This window comes from Calidris pugnax, unplaced genomic scaffold (genome assembly GCF_001431845.1).
Source record: "Calidris pugnax isolate Ruff unplaced genomic scaffold, ASM143184v1 scaffold187, whole genome shotgun sequence".
NCBI lineage: Eukaryota > Metazoa > Chordata > Aves > Charadriiformes > Scolopacidae > Calidris > Calidris pugnax.
The window spans coordinates 2,722,588-2,743,442 of NW_015090969.1; the positions used below are offsets into that span (position 1 = coordinate 2,722,588).

The 20,855-nt window shown below is 42.5% G+C and overlaps 1 protein-coding gene and 1 long non-coding RNA gene across 2 annotated transcripts in view; one reads left to right on the forward strand and one right to left on the reverse strand.

Annotated features, from left to right (window-relative positions):
- Window positions 1-5,596: 5,596 nt before the first annotated feature.
- On the reverse strand, window positions 5,597-16,846 carry LOC106894194. The gene is made up of 2 exons (XR_001413228.1): window positions 16,667-16,846; window positions 5,597-6,221 (listed from the first exon to the last, which is right to left on the reverse strand). It is a non-coding gene; the product is annotated as an uncharacterized LOC106894194 (long non-coding RNA).
- A 3,796-nt stretch (window positions 16,847-20,642) lies between these two features.
- The window catches only part of TP53BP1 (tumor protein p53 binding protein 1), a 37,776-nt gene continuing 37,563 nt past the window's right edge, over window positions 20,643-20,855 (forward strand). The window contains exon 1 of the mRNA XM_014952708.1: window positions 20,643-20,817. Coding sequence (XP_014808194.1) covers window positions 20,643-20,817 — 175 coding nt within the window. The remainder of the gene's footprint in view (window positions 20,818-20,855) is intronic.

Consider the following 20,855-nt stretch of genomic DNA (forward strand, 5'->3'; position numbering starts at 1 on the left):
TCCGGGCCGCAGCGCCGGCAGCATCCCGGAGACACGGCCCCGGGAGCATCCACCCGCCGGCCCCCCACCCCCTCTCCCGGAGCCAGCCTGGACAGTCTGGCTTAAAGATCCAGCCTGGATCTTTAAGGTCCCTTCCAACCTAGAAGATTCTGTGATCCTGACGCAAAGCCAGGGCTCCGACAGCGCTCCAGAACGCGTGAAACCGGACAAACTCCTGCAAACAGATGGGTTCCCCAGCTAACATTTCCCCCCCAACCCCGACACCCAGCAGTCAGGCTAACCTTACAGATGGGCACCCCCATCTCATCTGAACCTCATGCCGGGCTCCAGCCGCAGAGCGGCTCCCCCAGTTAAAGCAAAGCAATAGGAACCCATCAGCAGCCTGGCTGGGGAGAGCTGTGCCTGGCATCACAGAGCCAGGCATCTGGCTGCTGGTGAATAGGGATGTGTCAGTGATGATCTCCAAGCCCACTGAAGAGATAACAGAACTTGAATGAGCGATGCAAGAACACCAGAAACCGGAGCTCTGGAGACCTATTTCCAGCTCTATTTTCAGATAAACGTTCGAACCGTTTTCTAAGAACCTTGCAACTCATTTCATAACCAGTGTCAGCAGCTGGCTCCTCCAAGACACTTGAGAGAGAAGCATGCTTCCCTGCTGCTGTTCTACCCGGCTTAGGCCTATCAGTCCAAAGGAAGAATGTATAGATTACTTCATGGCATGTGAGTTGCCAATAGTGATCTTTTTCCACAGCAAGCACTGAAACCACTACCAGGGCCCTGCCTGCCTTACAAAAGATCCCAGCTTAGATTCCAGAATTAACTGTGAAAGCTGGAGACGTCTGCCTGCCCTAGACCAAGTCTCCCTCTCAATGGTCCTTCAAGGGCTGCCAGAGACAATGGAATACTCAGGAATAAAAACACTATAGAATTGCAAGAAATCTAAAAAAAAAAAAATAGAACAATGAGGTCTCCCCTCCGCCTCCTCTTCTGCAAACTAAACATGCCCAGTTCCCTCAGCCTCTCCTCATATGACTTGTTCCCTAGACCCCTCACCAGTTTGGTGGCTCTCCTCTGGACACGTTCCAGCAGCTCAATGTCCTTCCTGTATACTATAACCAGTATAGCACAAGCTAGAGAGGGCACAGTCAAAGTGAACAGGAGTCAGAGGTAAAGAGCAGAGAAAACAGGGGGGATGCAGAATGCCTGCGAAACAAACACACAGTCCCCTTTTTCAGCTTGCAGACACACAAGGTGAGCAAAGGATTTTACTTAAAAGATGCTGCTTTGCGGCAGCGCTGAGGACAAAGCAAGAGGATGTATTTGCTACTACTGTTACATATAAACTAGGCTTCTTAATATTTGAATTAACATCACCCACTGAAGTGTAAGAACTGCCCAGGTGGCAGCATACGGGCTGGACCTGGCCCACGGGGTAATTTCATCCAGCCTACGGCTTTTGAGGTCTTTCCCAATAAATGTAGAGACACGTGTCTATGTCACTCCAGAGAGCAGTGCAACGGGTGCAGGAAGGAAAGGAGGGGGGTCTAGAACTGGTCTGTGTTGGAAATTGCTCCGCCATTCATAGACTTTTCAGAGCACGTCAGGATTGTAGCTCTCCACTACCACATACGGGAAGGACATACACATAGGACATTCCACAGTGACGCACAGCTCTGCAGCCATCTCCTTTTTTATGCCCATCACAATGGTCACCAAATTTAGCCCCTAGAAGGATATTTAGGGCAGCAAGATCTCCTTCTGTATTGATTTTCTTACCTTGATTTAGCATATTCTATTTCAAGCAGCAAAATAAGATTTGATATAACTGTTTAATCAGGGCATTTACTGATATTAGTAATTGTTCCAAAATCCCTCCCTGTTAAGTCATGTAAGTACACTTTTAAGCATGAACTAGACTGATGTCTTTATTAAATTTTTTTAATATATAAACAGGCCAATTTGTTATATTCCATCTATGATATTGTTTAACAATGAAATGTTTCAATAATATCATATCATGCTCTTATCTATCTTTTGCCTCAAAAATCTCTGTATGTGTCATAAAAACTCAGTCTTTTCCAATAACTATTTCTGATGTAAATTTTCAACAGCAATCTCCATGAAATCCCTGGCTGACAGCTGATGCATCTATTTTCTCCAATTTAGCTCTCACTTCCTGCTTTTGGCTATGTGTTCAGCAGGAATGCCTAACGAGAAATGCATCTTTTTGTACTTTGCAGGTGTTTTTTTTACAAAGACAAATTACTTATGAGGTATGGTGGTTTTCAGAAAGCACAGTCCTTTGATGTATACATACTGCTTGACCAGCAAGACACTTACTTAAAGCTGAAGAGGATCTTAAAACAGCTGCTGCTTTAACCATACTGCAGTTATTTAACTGGCCTAAAAAGTCTCCTGCACAGCAGTTCTTTGAGATGGCCCTCCTGTCTTCATATGATCAGATAAGAGTTCTGGATAACCCTTCTTTTTATCTTTTAAAGAAAACAACAAATTATTATTTAGCAAAAAGCCTAAAAATAGCTGTGAAAAGCAGAAGAAAAGGGGCACTAGTAAGGAAGGCACTTACTGAGCTTCAAGCCTCTTCCAGTTCCTAAAGAGAGGGCACTGAGCTTCTAGTTTCTGCTTCCTACTTTCCAAAGCCAGGGAGACATACAGGGCTGTGATTGAGATTTTTCAGTCTCTCAGGAAACCAGGAGATTCACCTGGCGGTTATGGGACATCACAGACTGGACACCAGGACCACAGGGCAGGAGTAAACAGAGGCTTAGGATTCAAAAGAAAAAAAAAGGAAAAAAAAAGCAACAACAAACCCAATCTCCCCACATCTGCAAAGCAATAACCCACCCCCACCACACCAAAAAAAAAATATCCAAATTCAAGAGAAAAACAGCACTCTTACCAGTACTGAGGCAAGGCTCATTGATGTTCAGTTCCAAGGACCACTCAAACATTGACATTTAAAGGCACTATTACCCTTTGATGCAAGGACATATTTATATCAACTATTGAATTACAGAAGAGATGGAATTTTTCCCACTTACGCAAACAAAAAGTCTTCTCCAATTAGTCAGACAACAGTCACCGAGCACTATGGCTTGAAACAAAGACCCTGTCTTTTGCCTGAGGAATTCTCTTCCCTGACCACAGAGTTTTGAAAAGGCCTCAGAGCTTCCCAAGATGTTCAGTGTAGTTCACTTCTGACTAGGGTATGGAATTAAACTATTAATGATGCAAACACTCATTGCATCACTGTACACCTGAGTATCACACCGGCAGAAATGTTCTGGATCATAAAAATTAAAGTGCCACAGACCAGCTATTCCTCCAGGTCTGCATATATAACAGAAGTGACTACTTAAAATGTTTTTCTGTTATTTTTAAATTTTAGGGTGCAGCCAGAGCCATGTCTCCAGGTTTTTCTCTACCACAATGTTTAAACCATTTTTATGTAAGTAAAGGCTGCATGTCTTCATGAAATAGAAGACCTCCAAGAACTCCAGCTAAAGCATAATATCAAATGGGGCTCACAATACATGTTGAGTCTAGAGAGGTCATGCTTCTCTGAACAGCTTTGAGATGGCCACCGTTCTACACTCAAATATGCTTGATTTTCTTCACAACTATAGGCCAAAGGCTTTAATGAGAACAGCTTTTATTAGGGTTAGGGAGGATAGGTATTTATTTCTCCACACCTCTGCGTAAAAACCATACAGTTCTCAATGCACAGAACTCTAACCTCTCTGTTATGTTAGTCTACACCCCAGGCTTGTGAAATCTCATTGCACAGGACTGTCAAAGTAATTACAAGAGAAGTCGGCTGTCACCACAGCATGCTGTGCAGGGAAGACTGCAGAAAAGCACAAGGATTTGTTTGCATCCCTCCTCTTGGAAGATTTTTTTTTTCCTTTAACTATCCAGTCACTGACTTTTACAGGCTATGTGCTTTAAATAAACCAAAGGAACCAATTAGTCAAGTCTTTAGCAAATCACTTCTAAAATCCTCTTGGCTGTCCTCATTTCTGTCCAGGTACAGCAATTTTTACTGTTTTCTACAGGCTTTACTAGGATATTTTTAAAGGATACTTTTGCATCTTTCTGTGCAACTATTTAATTACTCTTCGTTACTTCCCATCTCCTTTCTTATTTACAGATATTTGTACCTTTTTATTCTGTATGGTTGCTGTCCTGGTTTGACAAGTTTATAGGTGGATAGCCCAAGTCATACATTCAATTTAGTTCTTTACCAATTTCTTCACCAAGTAGCATTTTACTTTGGTGTAACTAGCATCCCAAATGCAGGGCCGCAGAGACCACCAGCACCCCTTATCAGCCTCTTTTCCAGTTCCTGCTTTAAACAAATTCATGAACCCTGTGAGTTTTCTGTAGCAACACTCTGGTCTCTCCTGTCCCAGAAAATAAGGTTTTAAAAATGGTGAGCCTAATTTAACTCAGCAACTCAAAAGCTTTAGGGAAAATGACAGAAGATGACCTGTCTAGAACTCTCAGTGGAAAGGATAAGGAGGTTTGTAAATCAAGGCTGTGAAACTGGAGCAAACATGAGCAGTACTAAAAGACCAGAAGCAGTATGAACAGGGGGATTGAGGCAAATACTGGGGCACAGTGAGAACAGCGGGGTGTCCCCCGCACGGGTGCAGCACAGCTCCAGCACCCAAAGCGGGGCAGAGGGAAGGGGGACAAGGATCAAATCCTAGTGATTTCTTAGTGAGACTGTGATCAAACCCTCATGTTGTCTTAATAACCCTTAATTCAAGGGAAAACTTCTCCAAAAGTGTTTCAAATAAGCAGTATACATCTACCTGAAGACAATCCCGTGCCTTCCATGCAGTGTTGGGGCCAGCTGTACCTCCCCAGCAGCCTCTGCCAGCGTCAGCAGATGACGAGCACCCACAGAGGCATGTCCCACGTGTCCCAGCAGATGCACAGAGCAAAGCAGAAGGTACAAGCCAGGTCTAACACTGAAAGCAAGAAAGAAGTGTATCCAAGGCAATTGTAAGGGAAGCTACAAGAGCCAAAATACGGTGCAGGATTCCTCTTCCTGCAGAGGGGACCTTTTTCTTTCAGACACATTTAACTGCGTCAGCTCCCATCCTTTCCCTGAACCAGCCAGAAATCTCTTGTAAAAGGCACCTGAGAAGGGTCAGATTCCTGGGAACTTGCTGTTCTAACTCTGTTTCCAAGGCCTGAACAGAGGCAAAAAGGCACTAAGATCCTTACAAAGGAGCATGCCAGCCCAGAGGCAGCAGTTCACCAGACCCCGCTGGCTGTCCAGGGAAGAGGCTGGAGAGAGGACACGCGTAGCACAGTCTAACAGAGTCACAACGGGGTCCTAGGAGGCGGGCGACAAGCATCAGTGGCAGCAGTGAAGATGATGCAAATGGATGGCGGGAGCTAAGCCCAGCAGACAACCCAAAAAGAAGGCTGGAGAGAGGACAGGATTTAGAACTGGCAATGGCACAGATAAAGTTTCCAAGACAAAATACATTTGGGAAAGTTGACAATATTCTGAGTATACTGCCATGTTTATGGGACTCTGTCAAAGACTGTAGAGGACTTGCTTAAAAAAGGTACTGTTTTTATTAACCCATACCAGTCATTTTTCTCCTCAGTATGATCTTTAGAATTGGAAGCTGAGATGCTGAAATGCAGGCACTTTACTGCAAGTAATGCAAAACAGCTCTGACACATTCCTAGAAGCTGCAGAACCCATACCCTGTCAGGTTCATATACATTTAATGGGCATTGTACAGAGGCTTCTCTCACAATGACTCCAAGACTAAAGGCAAGCAAAAAATTCTAAGAAAAACTAACAGCCACAGGATCTAGTTGCTACTACAGGCAAAGATACCATAAGAAATAACTATGCTATGATTACAGAACAGGAACTGTTCTTCCAGGCATATTTTAAATTTAAAGAGATAAAATGTTAGTCTCTCCAAACTAGTGCTAGAAAATTGTATGTGTGTTTGGGAAATTACAGTTACCAACTATTTGCTGCTTTTAAGGCCTACTAAGTCAAGAAACAGAAAACAGATGCAAAATACACAAGTGTTCCTTAAACATCGGTCCAATAGGACATCCATTTTAGACACTATTCCCCCCTGAGTTTGTGCCCGTCTGTAGGATGAGGTCAGCACTGCAGCACATGCTTTCTCGAAAGGATGTAGCGCACATGAAACCTGAGATGAAAAACAAATGGAGGGGAGGAAAAAAAAATTGAAAAGAAAATCAATAACCACTTTGAATTATTCATCTCCATGAAGTAAGAATAAAAATGCAAGCAAATTCCATCTTTAGAACAGTGATCCCAGCAGAAATTTCTTTAAAGGAGTCAAACTGTCTCACGCAGATTTTCCTGCAGAATCACTAGTACTCAGTAAGATCTTAGAGGCAAAGAGGTAGGATTAGGTATAACCCAGACCATTCACCTACCTGAAGGCAAAGTAACATTGTGAACAGCCATAACCAATTTCCACACTAACTACTGTCAAAGCAAAGGCAGACAAAATCCAGGACAGTTTACAAAAGTATGAGTGAAACTACTGAGAACAGGTCATCTGAAAGAAAAATATGGCCCTGTCCTATTGAGTTGCTTAGGGATTTTTTCCTGGTCTTTTTTTTTAAAACCATAAGAAATTTAAGTCTCATCCAGCTTGTCTGTCCTAGAAAGTTCTAAAGATAAAGACCAATGTCACTGGGAGGGAAAATCCCACTGTTTTTAATGGATTCAAAATGCACTCCACCCAATCCGTTTAACAGAGCACTGAGAAATCAAAATCATTGACTTATTCACAAGCTACTACTTGGAGGACAGACATGTGTAGGCTTAGTATTTCTTTTTAGTAAAAAAAAAAAAACAAACCAAAAACAAAACAAGAAAATACCGACAGGACACAAAATACTAAAAAAAAGAAAGCACTTCTTTTACTGCGTGTGCTTGAAAAAAGGTCCAACCCTTTCCCAACAATAATTTGATAGAAAAGGAAAATAATGAAAGGGTTAATCCTCTTCTCAAGGTCCATTCAATAGCACAACTAGTGCATCATGCTGAACCATCTCCACTTTCTTTGAAGGATTCAAAAAGCCTGTTCCAAGACAAAGCCACTTACTTGTAACTCTTTGCATCCACATACACTTCAAGAGCTTGAATTCCATGAACTGCCATACAAGGTTTAACCACAATAGTTAAATGGTCTGGTTTTAGAAGTAAGAGCAATAATTTAGTAGGGCAAGTTCTAACTTTAGAAAAGCTACCAGTGAATTAATGTCTGCGGTGATTTTAACTCTCGGAGCTTTGATCTAAGAAACTCACAAAATCAGGAAGTCAGTTATCTGTGGAGATAAAACTCATAAAACTAAGGACAAACCACACCAAACATTATTTTCATCTGTGTTTTGTATAAGGACTGATTTGAGTAGAAAACTGTATCAGTTTATGCCTAGTTAAATAATCAACACAATCTGGTTTGTGAAGATTTATTCTTGAGTAAGTACGTCTGCATCAGGAACTCTACTGCTAGTGTTGTACTAGGCAGTTTCACTATGGGCTTCCCACCCACGCAGTCCAAAGTGATGGCTGCAGAAAGGAGAGGGGTGGAGCACAAGTTACCTATACTGGCTGGGTTTTCTGTCACAGCAGCATCTCGCTGCCTCTCTGCACACACAACACCTACAGCAGATAGCTCATTCTCTACCATTTCCCCCCAAGACAGCAGGAACCTTTGGTTGAGCTGAATTTTTAATGAACGTGTGTGCCCACAGTGCTCCCTTTAGAGGCAGCAGGTCAGAGAATCACACTCATATGCAAAACAAGAAATGAGCTTATGGTGACCACTGGACCACATAGGAACTCTTATATTACCACATTTAGCCTCCAAGAAACCATATCTACAAGTGTCACTTTCATGCAGCACAGTCCCTGCTCCCCATGAAGTTCTTTATTCCAAGCTATACTCTGCAATTTTAGGAGCTGTTCTATCCCTCAACTCACGCTGTCAGCCATCCTGAAGCAAGAATCAAAATCTGGACTATGACTCATGATTTTCTGGGATGCTTGTTCAGGCAGCCAAGGACAGGTCCAATGCACTTGCATCATCAGGCAGAAGGAAAGAAAACAGTTCCACGTTCTAGAGGACTGTTAGTTTATTATATTGGGAAGGTTAATGTCAGTTTTAAGTGATGGACAGCTGAAGAGCAGAAGAACAAGAAATATCTTGTTCAAGATATTTCTGGGGGAATCTCCTAACTTGTTATCAAGGAATTAATTACCTGCAAGAAAGTACATTAATTGTTAACTGAAACTCCTGATTAGTACCAAAACTATAGATCTGCCTACTTGACTAGACATTACAGACAAGAGCAGGAAAGTCACAACATACTTGTGCAACACTGGTTATATTTTAGAAAACAGTAACTCCACAGGTGAGAACAGGGCACGGGAGCTCAGGTGAGTGTGGAGCTGGCTGTGGGTGTGCTGCAGGTTAACGTTAGAGTCATCAGGAACACGGTCATTACAGAGACCACTCGAGGGGGTTTTTGTTGGTTTTTTTTTTTTGGGCTAGGGTTTTAATTTTTGAAAAGCAGATTCCAAGATTCTAAAACTGAAAAGATCTTAATACAGTTACAAGCATTGTTTGAAGTCAAAACACCCCAAATTAGTTTGATTTGTACAACAGAACGCATTATGAGGTGAGAAGACAGCCACAGGTAGTAGAATTTCTTCAAGAGGAGAACTCAGACCTAGTAGATACAGGCAGAATACAATACAGTGGCTGGAAACAACAATAAACAAGTTCAACCTAGAAGGGAGTCACAGTTTTAACCACAGGTGGTAATTAACCACTGAAACTAATTACCCATTGTTAATAGCAGACTGCTTTCAACCTGATACATTCAAATAAAAAAAAATCCACCTCACCTTTAATTCTGTATAACAAAACTGGTAAAATTGCCCCAAACATAAGCAATAGTTATAACATTTGTTTGGTTTAAAATAAAAATAGGAGACTGTCTTCAGGCCATTAATTTCTTCTTTGCAGTGCTCTTAGTTTTCCGAAGCTTGAACACAAGAATCGATTCGTTTGTTCCATTACTGCTTCATAAAGGCCAGCAGGATAAAGCAAAAAGTAAAAATATTACAGATGGAATAGGGATCTGTTGTGGATCCTCTGTAGTAGCACATCCACCCTAGCAAGGAATCTGGAAAAGCGGACACAATCCCCTGAAGTTTCCAAATCAAGCAGTAAGGGATTCCGATACAGACCAGAGCGAAAACAAGTTGGTACTTCAAAAGAGAGATGCTTCTAGACACAAGCCCTTCGTGATCCCTGTTAACTCCACCTCAGAAATCATTATTTTCTAGCACAAAGACTATTTTGAAAGCACATCATCTCAGATTCCCCAGGAAAGAAGCGACACCAGATCAGGAAAGGAAAACAGTGCCTCCACCTGCAATGTGAAGTTCTTAAAAGATGGAGGAAAAAGGCTTCTGTTTCAGCAAAGCCACGGTTAATAGGGCAAGACAAAATCCTGGAACAGAGCCAGTCAGGCTGAGGGACATCTGTTTTCTAAAGAGGTAGGAATTATGGCATTAAAATTACAATAGCACATGACAACAATTAATCTCACTGCAAAATAAGATTAAGAGGCTCCTTCCACAGTGTTTTTCACTCTTCTGAACCTGCACCTAGTGGAAAAGTTTATTTCCCAAAATAGCAGCTAAGATCCCAGATGTGATCACTTTGGGGCAATTCTGATGGGCTCCTTTGCCCCAGCTGGAGGCAGCAGGACAGCATTGTCACTCCACAGGCAGAGCTGCCACCTGCCCAGGGTTGCACCTGTGCCCATGACATGCCCCCTTCTCCGTGTCCAGCACACGGACACCACCGGCTGCTCTGCTCCACACCGCAGCAGCAAGACACTGCACTTCCACGGGCTCTGAGTGAGGAGGCTTTCCTTCACTTCACGCCCTGGGAAGCACTGTTGAACCCACTGCCAACCTATTCCAAATGTGTCCATCAGCGCTTGCAGGGTCACAGCGCAGCCCCAGCTCCACAGCTGGCACAGGAACCCCCCGAGCCACTTACCTCCAGCTCCTTAAGTGCAACTCTCCGGTATGCAGGAATTGAGAGCAGGAGGTCTGAGAGTGCCTCCTCAACCCACACCAATTCTAGGGATTCTTTAAAAGCAAAGGAAGAGAGCTAGGGAGCCACACTCACAGCAGGGCAGAGGGGAACAGACCAAGAAAATTATACACAGCTGTTGAAACTGTCACATGTTAAAGATTATTCTCCTACTTAATCCTCCTTCCCCTTTGCTCATCTCGTTTGTCTTAACAAGGTCCAGTTGACAAGGATTGGAAAGCCTGCTCTAAGCCACTGAAGCCAGGGACACTAGAGGAGAAAAGTGTCCAGAGCCACAGTAAAATAATGACACATTAATATATTAACCAGGTTTTAGTACTAATCTCTAGATATGACTGGTGCTAGAATCCCAGCAACATTTGTAAGAAAAAGTCACCCAAAGATTGTATTAGCTTGTAACAAGTATCCCTCGTTTCAATGTTTCTGCTAAACATGGAACAACATGAAGACTCCAGAAGTGTGTATTAGAACTAGTTGTATTGAGGAGGTCACTGTCACTGCAACTGCTGTGCTTAAAACGTACGTGGCCACCAAGAGAATGCTGCCTTTGTCCAGTTAAAGAAATGTCACTGCCACAAAAAAAAACCCACCACACACAACCTACAAACAAACACCAATTCCTCCCCCCCAAGTTATTCTGTGTGCAACTACTGTAATGGACAACATTAAATAGTTATCAGAGCACTGTTAAAAGAACTGTTCTGCATCACAAAGATCCTCCAAAACCTGTTATCCAGTGACTGAAAGCTGCTAGTTTTATTGAGAAGTGAGATTGAGAAAATAGTGAATTCAACAGCCTTTTGTTGTTTTTTCTGCTGGCATTGAGCGGAAGCACATGTCCATTCTTTTTTTTGTTGGTGGGGGGTCTTAACTGGTTCACTCAGAGCTATTAAGGAGTTATTTAAAAAATAATATAAACAGCTTATCAAAAAAGTAGAGACGAGAATAAGGTGATAGTCAATGAAAGAAGAGAAAATGCTATTCTAGGCAAAGAATAGAAAGAAATAAAATGGGTTACACACTGAAACATGGCAGGTGTCTGCTGAGGAAAAAAAAAATCTTACGTAAGGTGCTAAAAACAGTGCCTGCAACCCTTGAAATGCCTGAGTTGTCAGACGACAGAACTGGGTGTTCACCAAGGTCACAAAAGAAGCTGCTCTGCGTACCCAAACACCACTTCAGCTTCACAGCAGAGGCCCAGGGTCCAGCTGTGCACCGACCCCAGCCAGGTTTTATGGATGGCACTTGGATTCCAGAGGATGCTGAAGTCTGGAACACAGGTAGAAGGGTTTATTTTGTGGCAATGTCACTCGTGAACAACAGTGGAGAATGAGAACTGAAAATCTTACATTTATTTTCAAGAACTACAAGAAGTCATATAAGCACCTTACCATAAATAAGATCCACAATTATAGACAGGCAGCAGTACTGAGTTTTCATTAAAATGGGGAATCCAGGATTTTGGTAAAGTTCTTACATGACTGACCTGGTTCAGAGGTGATGTGTTTTTTTCCCATTCTTTAGAAGTACAGCTTCATGAACTCTATTATCTTTATAAGGGTGAAAGATGATCTAGGATAGCACTGCATGCTGTTGCTGTTTATGAAGATAATACAAAGCGTTGTGTCTATCAATTGAGCTTTAGCTTAGATAATCAAAGAGGTTTCAACAGTGGCATTATCATAAGTCTTAAAAGTCCACAACTCTTCAATTTAGAAAGGAGCTTATTAAAACAAAATACATAAAAAATATCAAAGTGAGGGAGCTGTGAGGAGGAAGAAGGGCAATTGAACGCAGTTAGGTTCATGTGCTCTGCTGAATTGCATCTCTTGTTGCTACTTCTGGAGACAGAACATTGGGCTAGATAGACCACTTAGCTAATTCACTGAGACATTGCCTTTCATTTTATTTGCTTTTAAAAAGCTGAACAGAATTTTCACCTTACTATGCAGCAGAGGAGCTTAACAGAACCAGAGCATCTATGAAAAACTTTCTTTCATAGGGATGATGCTTCACATGAGCAGATCCCGTATGATTTTACTGAAGCCTCAGCAGCTTCAGATATATAGCACACACAGAGAAATGTCAGTTGCAGAGGGTCAGTTTAAAGCTCACATGAATTTTGGAGTGAGAGAAGCACCATTTGCACCTTCAGTCAGGAATCAACATTTGGACAGAGCAGCATGAAAGCAAGAAACTGATGTTAAATTAACCTCTGCTTAGCTGAAGGGCAAGACAGCTAATTGGAGCTCTGGTTTCTTATCCTCACCAAGTACCTTTTTGGGTATCACAGGGAGAACCATAATGTGTATCTTATGAACAAATGAACATTTTTAAATACACAAAAGGAAAACAAAAGATTAATCCTGATAACTTCCTAGTTTGGCCTACCAAAGGAGGTTCAGCGTGCTGGCATCTAAAACATAAAATGCAGCCCAATATAATCAAAAAGAACTCTGAAGATATGTAGTTTCCAGAGGAGCTCTCTTGGTGTTAAAAAAAAGTCTGTTAAAGATGATAAAAGCAGCATTTTGAAATGAAGTTTTATATATGATCTTAAAAGTTTTTGCTTTTGTGCTATCTCTTGTTTTAAAACAGCTCTGCGAATCAAAGAGCCAGAAATAGTCATTAAGTATTTCTGTTCTGTGTTTGGAAGAAATTAAGAATATATTTTAGAGACACTGAAATTATTTTAACAGCAATTGTGTCACTTAAAGTGACACTAACTATTGCTAACTAGAGTTAACTATTACCATTAGGGAGAGATCTTGAGGTTATGATAGTCCTAGCCGCTATTCAGGAGTCAGTTCACTGCTCAGCAGCAGTCAAAAAGTGACTAGACATGTCAGAAATCAGGAAAAGGAGAAATAAAATCTTCACTTGTTTGCTTGTATGACCACCTCGCCACTACCAGCTCTGTTCTCAGCTTTCCTCCTCTCCATTGTAAAGCACTTGAGATTCATTTGTTCCTCATCATCTCTAAATAGACTGAAAACTTATCAGCAGGGTAACTGTGCCCTCTCTGTTCTCACAGAGTACTGCAGTTACGTTTTGATTTCAGCTTCAAACACTAAGCGTTAACATAACATAAATACAGTATGGAAATCACTACTGTAACTGAGTGAGAAATTGCAGACAGGAAAGTCTTGGAATATTCAGTTAGACTGCTTTACTTAGTCTATTGTATTACCAGCCTATATCTTTTGTTTCTTGCCAGTGGTGTCAAACTTTAGTGGTAGTTACAAGCCTCCAGAGTAAGAAGCCTTTTGCATTAAACAGGAGGTGAAAGAACTACTTTGGCTTTAAAGTAACTGCTGTCCTCCAGCTGACTTTTCCCTAGTCACAGAGCACAAACATTAACCATTAAGGGAATGATAGTCTGAGATGAATGCACATCTGAAGAGTTTTATCCTCCAGAGACGCTGCTAAGCATACAAGTATAGGGGCACACGTCCCTCACGCTAGCTAGACTGGGAACTTTCAAGTAGTATGGAATCATAAAAACATGAACTAGAAGGGATTTCAGGGATGCCCAGTACAGCCGTCTGCTCAGAGGAGCTAACACCAAGCTAGGAACACCAAGAGGAAAACCAGCTGCAGCCACTCTCCTCTGTGCCCACAGCAGGAAGCAGAAGGCATGTACAGCATAGAGCTGAACAACTCCTACTGTTATAAAGTTTCTAGTTTTATGTATGTCCTTCTGGAACAGAATGGCAATGCACACACATCTTCATAGGGCTGTTGCAGGATATGCAAATTGCAACAGAAGTTAAAAAATAAATTAGAAAGATTCTTAAAGTAATCAGAAGAGCTGCTCAAGCAGAAGGAGGATAGCTAAAAGAGCCTTTGTTAAGACTGCTGCTGCCTTCCTAAGAGTATTATCTGATGGTATATACGGAATTCAGTCAAGACTGTTCCCAGTTTACATTTAGAGCTTCTTCTAGATTATATTATAAATTGTGACCTGAAATTTCTCTTGTAGCAGTCTCTCCCACACCCTCCCCCTACTCAAGATCCACCACCACCAAGCAAATCCTGGGATTATAGCATAACTCCTCAGTTTAAGCCTTTCAGCATTCGTCTCTTAGCTACGCTATCTTCTGCTGCAATCTTCAGCTGTATGGACTGTCATCGTTTTCTACAGCTCTAGACAGATGTTTAATACATTTTAAATTGTGGCCATTACTCCCATGCTTATTCCTTTTGCCTCAGTATTCTTCAGTCCACGGACAGACCCCTTCTGAGGGATCATCTTGCTGCATTTCAAGATTCACGCTTACTGGATCAATCAATAGGAACGTGAAAGTATCTAGTTTGATGCAAACCTGCTCTTTAAACCTTCATAATCCCAAAACCTGTCTCTGCCTGGCTCTTCTTGCCTTAAGTGCTGCCACAGGACTCTATTAGAGAAATTACATATGCCTGGACACACTCGTCACAAACCAAGTAGCTATCTGTAGTAACTGATCTGCTCCAAAGACCAGTCCACTTTCCCAAGATCACCAGGCCAAAATATTTCACATCTATACTGCTGACCACAGCAGAAGCAGGAACAGCTGAGAGCCAGCTACGCTTTTCCTTTCCCAAAAAAGTACTAGAGCAAGGAGATGCTGTGCACAGTTATCAGGAATGTGTAGTCCCACAGGAAATTCTGCAGATGTGTAATGATGGGGAGGGGCTCTAAGGAAGAGTGGCAGCATCTCTCACACCACCTTAAGCTGCAAGCCTCCAATTCGGGATCAAGTCTCTACAGGGAATTTCAACACCTTTAGTGAAATCAGCTGACCTAAGATGAGTTTGCCCTACAAAGAGAATCATCCCATGCTGTTTAATATGATTATGATCCTTAGCGATACCACAACATCCAAAAAGCAGCACAGAGAGAGATTTTAGCAGCGTTAGCCACTGCTAGCAGAGAGACTGCAGTTAGCTCTAAGCCACACTGCCTTTTCCTAAGGAAAGAAATGACCACCACCCACTTTTCTCCCTGCCTCTTCTCAATCAGGTGGCTTCCAAAGGTATTGAACTAATGAAGACATTACTTGTGTTACACAAACTGCCTCCATCATCTTCCAGAAAACAAGCGCCCCTGGAAAGAGACTTGTCCAAACAGCCACATTGAACCATCCTGAAGCGTAAGGATACCTTTATTCAACAGACCCACGGGACAAACTCAGGCACAAAGGCAAGACCTCCTAAGGGGCTTAGAGACTTGTCTGTTTGGAGGATCTCTGTAAATAAGAGTTGTAAGTCAGGACAGAAAACCCACTCTTTTTAGACAGCGTGTCAGTCAAAATTCGCTTGTGCTGCTCCAACTGACCATTAGCACTTCTGTAGTTGTTGCCCGAGTCACCGCTAACTCATCGCAGCTACAATAGAGCTGTTCATACTAAACGGAGTTAGGAATCCATGCCAGGAGTTACTTTTACAGAGTACAGGGGAAGAGCACCCTCCCTCAGATTAGATTATGAAACTTGATAGAAAATAAATTATTTGGTGTATCGCTTTTGAAGAGATACACTATTGGGAAATGTTTTACACGGCAAGAACTACACCCGCATAAACAAAACCTAATCTTGAATTGCAGCACCTCAAGAAGCTGTTTATACAGACTATTCTTCAATATATCCTGCATCCATGTTTGCTATAGGATGAACTACAATTGCACTTGATCCCAGGTAACAAACATTTGGTTGAAGAGACAGAGGGACGGACTGGTCAGGGACAGTGCACGCACAAATTCCTACAGGAGAAGCTGGGAATTGTCCTAAAACACAGAGTGCATCCGGTTGGTGTCTAAACTCTGTCACTGCTTCTCCATAGTGTTAATGGAGTATGGTACCACCAGAATCTTAAGAAACAATTTGAGCCAAATTCAGAACTTTCTCCATTGCACACTGGTTAATACATAGCAACATGTGAAATCCCTACATCAAGGAAGAAGATGAACACACGTGTTTCTTCAGCTCTGCCAGATCCTGCAGATAGCCATGGCTGGTTAAAGCCTGCACTGTGGCCCTAGAACTATTATGTAGAAAGGAAGATAGATACCAATTTCCCACCTTGCACTGTCAGAAGATAGACTTACAGATCACAAACATTTCTACTAAAGTGACAGGCCATTGTTCTGTCACTTAGTTGAGAGACCAATATCTGTCAATTTAAAGCACAATTATAATAATTAATCTGTATTTCTAAATAGATGAGAAAAATCACTGCTACCGATCAGCAAGTTTGTCAGTGAAGCATGCAAACAGACCATAGAATTGCTCATGTTACTGGAATCCTATCCATCTCTATACATGCCTTAGCTCTTTCCTGAGCAAACACTTCTTATCACATGCCTGTCCAACGCTAAGCATCGGGCAAACAACTCATTAATTCAGTTTGACATTGTAAATCACAGTCAGCTTTATTCTGTATTTTTTTTTCAAACCCAAAAGAAAAGTTAAAAGTTAATGGTGATAAACCAAAAAGCTGACCTTTGACTTCTGAAGAAAACTGTGCCAGGTGTCGGGTCACAAAGAGTCTCAGTTGCTGATTCAGGTCACAGGACAGAATGTTAATGTTCCAGGAACGAATTCCTGCCAAACAACAACAAAAAAAAGAAAAAAAAAAAAAGAAAGAAGGTAAGTAAGCTGTTACTACATTTACTCCAAAACCAGAAGTGAAGACAGAAGTTAACAGGACACACAAGGACCAGTGATGGTCTTCCAAAAGAGCATACTTAGGAGGAAGTCTTCAGAAGCAGAAGAGTACTTAAGATGCTTACCTTCCATTTAACACCTATCCCCGAAGGGCATGCAGTGAGCAAGCCCTCAGTTAACTTGGGCTTTGCACAAGTGAAATCAACAAGCTACGAGGCTAAATAAATTACACCACTGCCTAACCAAGCAACCCGTGTTTGTTACGTTAGTTCTATGTCTCCTCCATTATCCAGCATTGGTCACTAGTCCACTGGATGTTTAAACTACTAAACAGCTCAGAGACACTAGCTTCTCTGCTCTTATACCCTGTGCATCCTCCGGGTTACAAAAGCCACCCCACAACTCACTCTGTGTAATCACTCCTTCAAAGCCTGTGATCTCACTGAGACCCTCTGAGTTTGCTCTTTAATCTAATCTTTGTAAGCTAATTGCCTTCATATCACAGCAGGAAGCAGTATCTGCTCCCAGAGCAAGTGGCACCATGCCACGTTGGGGAAGTCACCTTCAGTGTGAGCAGTTGTACATTCTGGATCACACCAAACACTACAGATCTTCACATCCCAGTAAGGAGCAGCCTCTCCTAGATGGTGTGATACTACACGGGCACTATGAACAAAACCAGGATATCAGCATGAATCACTACTCCAGCCTCTTTGCTGCTGTCTGCTGAAATACAGCCGTTGAAGGCCAGTGCCACAGATTTCTAATTTCTTGTTAACTGAAACAAGAAGTTCAGCTCCAGAGTTTATTGATGTGGTGCGTTAACTGAAACAAGAAGTTCAGCTCCAGAGTTTATTGATGTGGTCCTCACTGAGAGATCTTCCACCATCTCCTGGAGACACGTTCTCTCTTGCATAAAATATAAAGTTTTATTGCATCTAATATCTGCCTTCTTACAAGTGAAGCATGTTGATTTTTCATTGACGTATTCCCAGTTACTGCCATTCTAGTTCTCCAGCAGAGTAACTCCATGTTGTGCAACAGCTTCTGCTGGCCACTGGTGAGAAAGAGGATTTTTTTTAGGATGCAAGCTCCAGCTTTCTACAGGTAACCAAGACAGAGTTAGTAATCACTGCGTCACACGGTTCAGTAGTCTCAAGGCCTGTAGAATCTACAGCAGCTCAAGAAAACTTTGTTCTTAGTTTCATTTTCTGGTGACAGCTGACACAGAGTAATATAGTTTATTTATTACCTGACAGTCTGCGTTGCAAAGTGCACAAAAACCTCTCAGTAAACCCTCTGAACATCAAGGGGGGCACAGGGAGGGGAGGAAAATAAAACAACTTGCTGTACATTCAGTGTCACAGAAGATCTATTCCTTTCAGTTTGGGCATGGAATAGGAACAAATGAAACACATAATAAAAGACATGGAGCAAGAAGGTGAACAAAATGTTTTCCTGTGCTATACTCTTGGAAAGTGTGATTGTTTAAACAAATGTCCAATATAAGTGCATCTTAATGCAGTACCGATGAGCACTCTGACCTGGACAGGAACAAGGTGGCACTCTGCAGGGCAAATCCTGCTGACTCTAGCTGCTGTGTCACTATTGTGGTGTCCTACTGCAGCAATAAATGCTATTTGAGGCACTGCTACATCCTCTAGGATGCAGAAAGAAGAGATCCTCTTTCAGAGCAAGGAAAGGGAAGAGTGAAATTATCATCTCACCCATCCTCCTACTTGCAGCAATTTATTCAACATTTTTTTCCCCTCCAGGTAGTCTGAAGTTACTCCAAAGCAATTTATCATTCTGTGGCACAGGAGCCAGAACGTTGTCCTTGCCGATTAGGATCCTCTCTACCTCCCAGTACAAGAGTACCCAGAGCAGACTATACCATAATAAGGTTTCGAAATATTCATGCTCTTTGCACAGTCCCGTGGCATACCATGCAACTCATCAGTTTTCCATCTCTTCCCTTATGACCTTGTGAACTTTTTTAATTTCCTGCAGAAGTAATTGGCTTATAAGATTTGTCATTTCCCTCTAATACCAGACCTAGTCTTCCAGATATTGTTTCAAAACTGGACAAAGTCATAGAGGAATAGAAAAATATGACCAGTATTTATTAGACAACATTTTAGAATAAGTGTTATTCAAACATCCCATAGACAAATAATGCCACTGCCTAAAGAGTGCTACACATGGAAACAAGAGATTTATTCACTGAAAAAAATCTTTTTGTGGCGGTTTTTATTTTCTGCTTTTGTTTGGGTGGGGGTTTTTGGGGGTATTTTGGTTGCCTTTTTTTTTTTTTGGCACAGACAGGGCACCACAGCCAACAGAACAAAGGAACAAAGACACAAAACAAAACCTACCTTTTTCATCCTTTAGAAAACCCTATCTACATGTATATGTGACACTTGGGACCAACTTTACTTGCCAACTTCATTTGCAAGTGTTGTTATTCTGATGGTTATCAGGGCTATAAGCCACTTACCAAGTTGCAGAAAAATGCTTCTCTGAAGGGCAGAATCATTTTGTTATTTACACTGCTTTGTGTACCAAGGAAATAAAATTATCTGCTCAGCAGCCTGTTCTACTGTCACACAAACCTTACATGAACACTCTCCAGCCAGCTATCACTTAAGAAATAGGAATTATTATGCGTGTACCCTTTCCGTATTTCTTGAACTCCCTGAATCAAGAGTCTCCAACATTATAATATGTTCTATTGACAGATCTCATGAGCCTGCTGTCATTTTAACCATTCTTACTTTTTTTTTATTAGTTCACAGTCTGATCTGTCACTATTTCAAAGATTCAGATAATAGATAAGGATGCAAGTTGGCATACCAGTTAAGTGTAATGCCAAGCAAAATGATCCTCCTGCTTTCCACACAACAGATATGCCAATAAATAGTAATAATTATAATTACAATAACCTGACCTACTCCTACTGAATAAAGTCATCCCTTGGAAAAGGCATTGAAACATTGCCCTCAAAGTAGCTGGTAAATGGCCTGCCAGCAGAGATAGATGGAAAAGATGATGAAGTGGAGAAATTGGACAAGATTTGACATCTCTACATCCATTCCCTCTCAAGTTGCACTGTCCATCTGTTCCTCAGCACTGTTGATGCCTGGAAGGAAAACAGTCACAGAGGTATCTCCAAATAACACAGTTTAGCCAATGGTTACACCATCGGCACCCTTCAAACCAACATGTCTTGGCAATGGAGGACAGAACTGCATGCAACGTCTAAAAGCTGTTACTCTGTTTCTCAGAGGTGTGCTAATCTACTTATTGGAACAGGGAGTCCCCTTAAGGTCCTGAAGTAGCTGACAACCTTTTTTTTCTTTAGGAACCATCAGAAACTGCCACAAAGCAAGAACTACCATCTCCCACCTCCTTCCCCCTCACTTTTAAGCAACACTGCGTCTAATACACAGAGACTGATTCATTGCCAAGGTCTCTGGGCGCTACCACAAACAGCTAACAAAGGAGCAAAGTGTTACGGCACGGAGTCTTCCTCCGTGTCGCTCCTGGAGCAGTTCACGCCACTGCCCTGTGGCTCGTCCCCCCTCAGCCCCGCTGGCGCCGCAAGGCCCTTTCTGCGGCCCTCCCTCCCCTGGCACCGCAGGGAGGGCCCGGCCAGGCGAACCCTCCACCAACAGCACAGAAGTTCGGGCTAAAATGGAAATAAGATGTAATCCACCGACCCGCTAATAAAATAGAAAGTTGGGGAAATTAGAACCATAAAACATCTTCAAGCTTTAAGACATCCAAACCCGGCGTTAACCGCATTTCGCTCATGCAAATGAAGGAGCGCTCAGGGGGAGAGCGCGGATGCAGCCGTTTTGCCCGGCCGCCTGAGGGCCGCGGGCGCGGGGCCGGCCCGGCGCCATCTGTCACCGGGCTCCTCCTGGCGGAGGCCCCGGTCACCGCAACACCGCCCGCGCCACCCCTGCGGCTGCGCCACCGGCCACGCCCGGGCTGCTCCCGCGGCACCGCGGCCCCCGCTGCC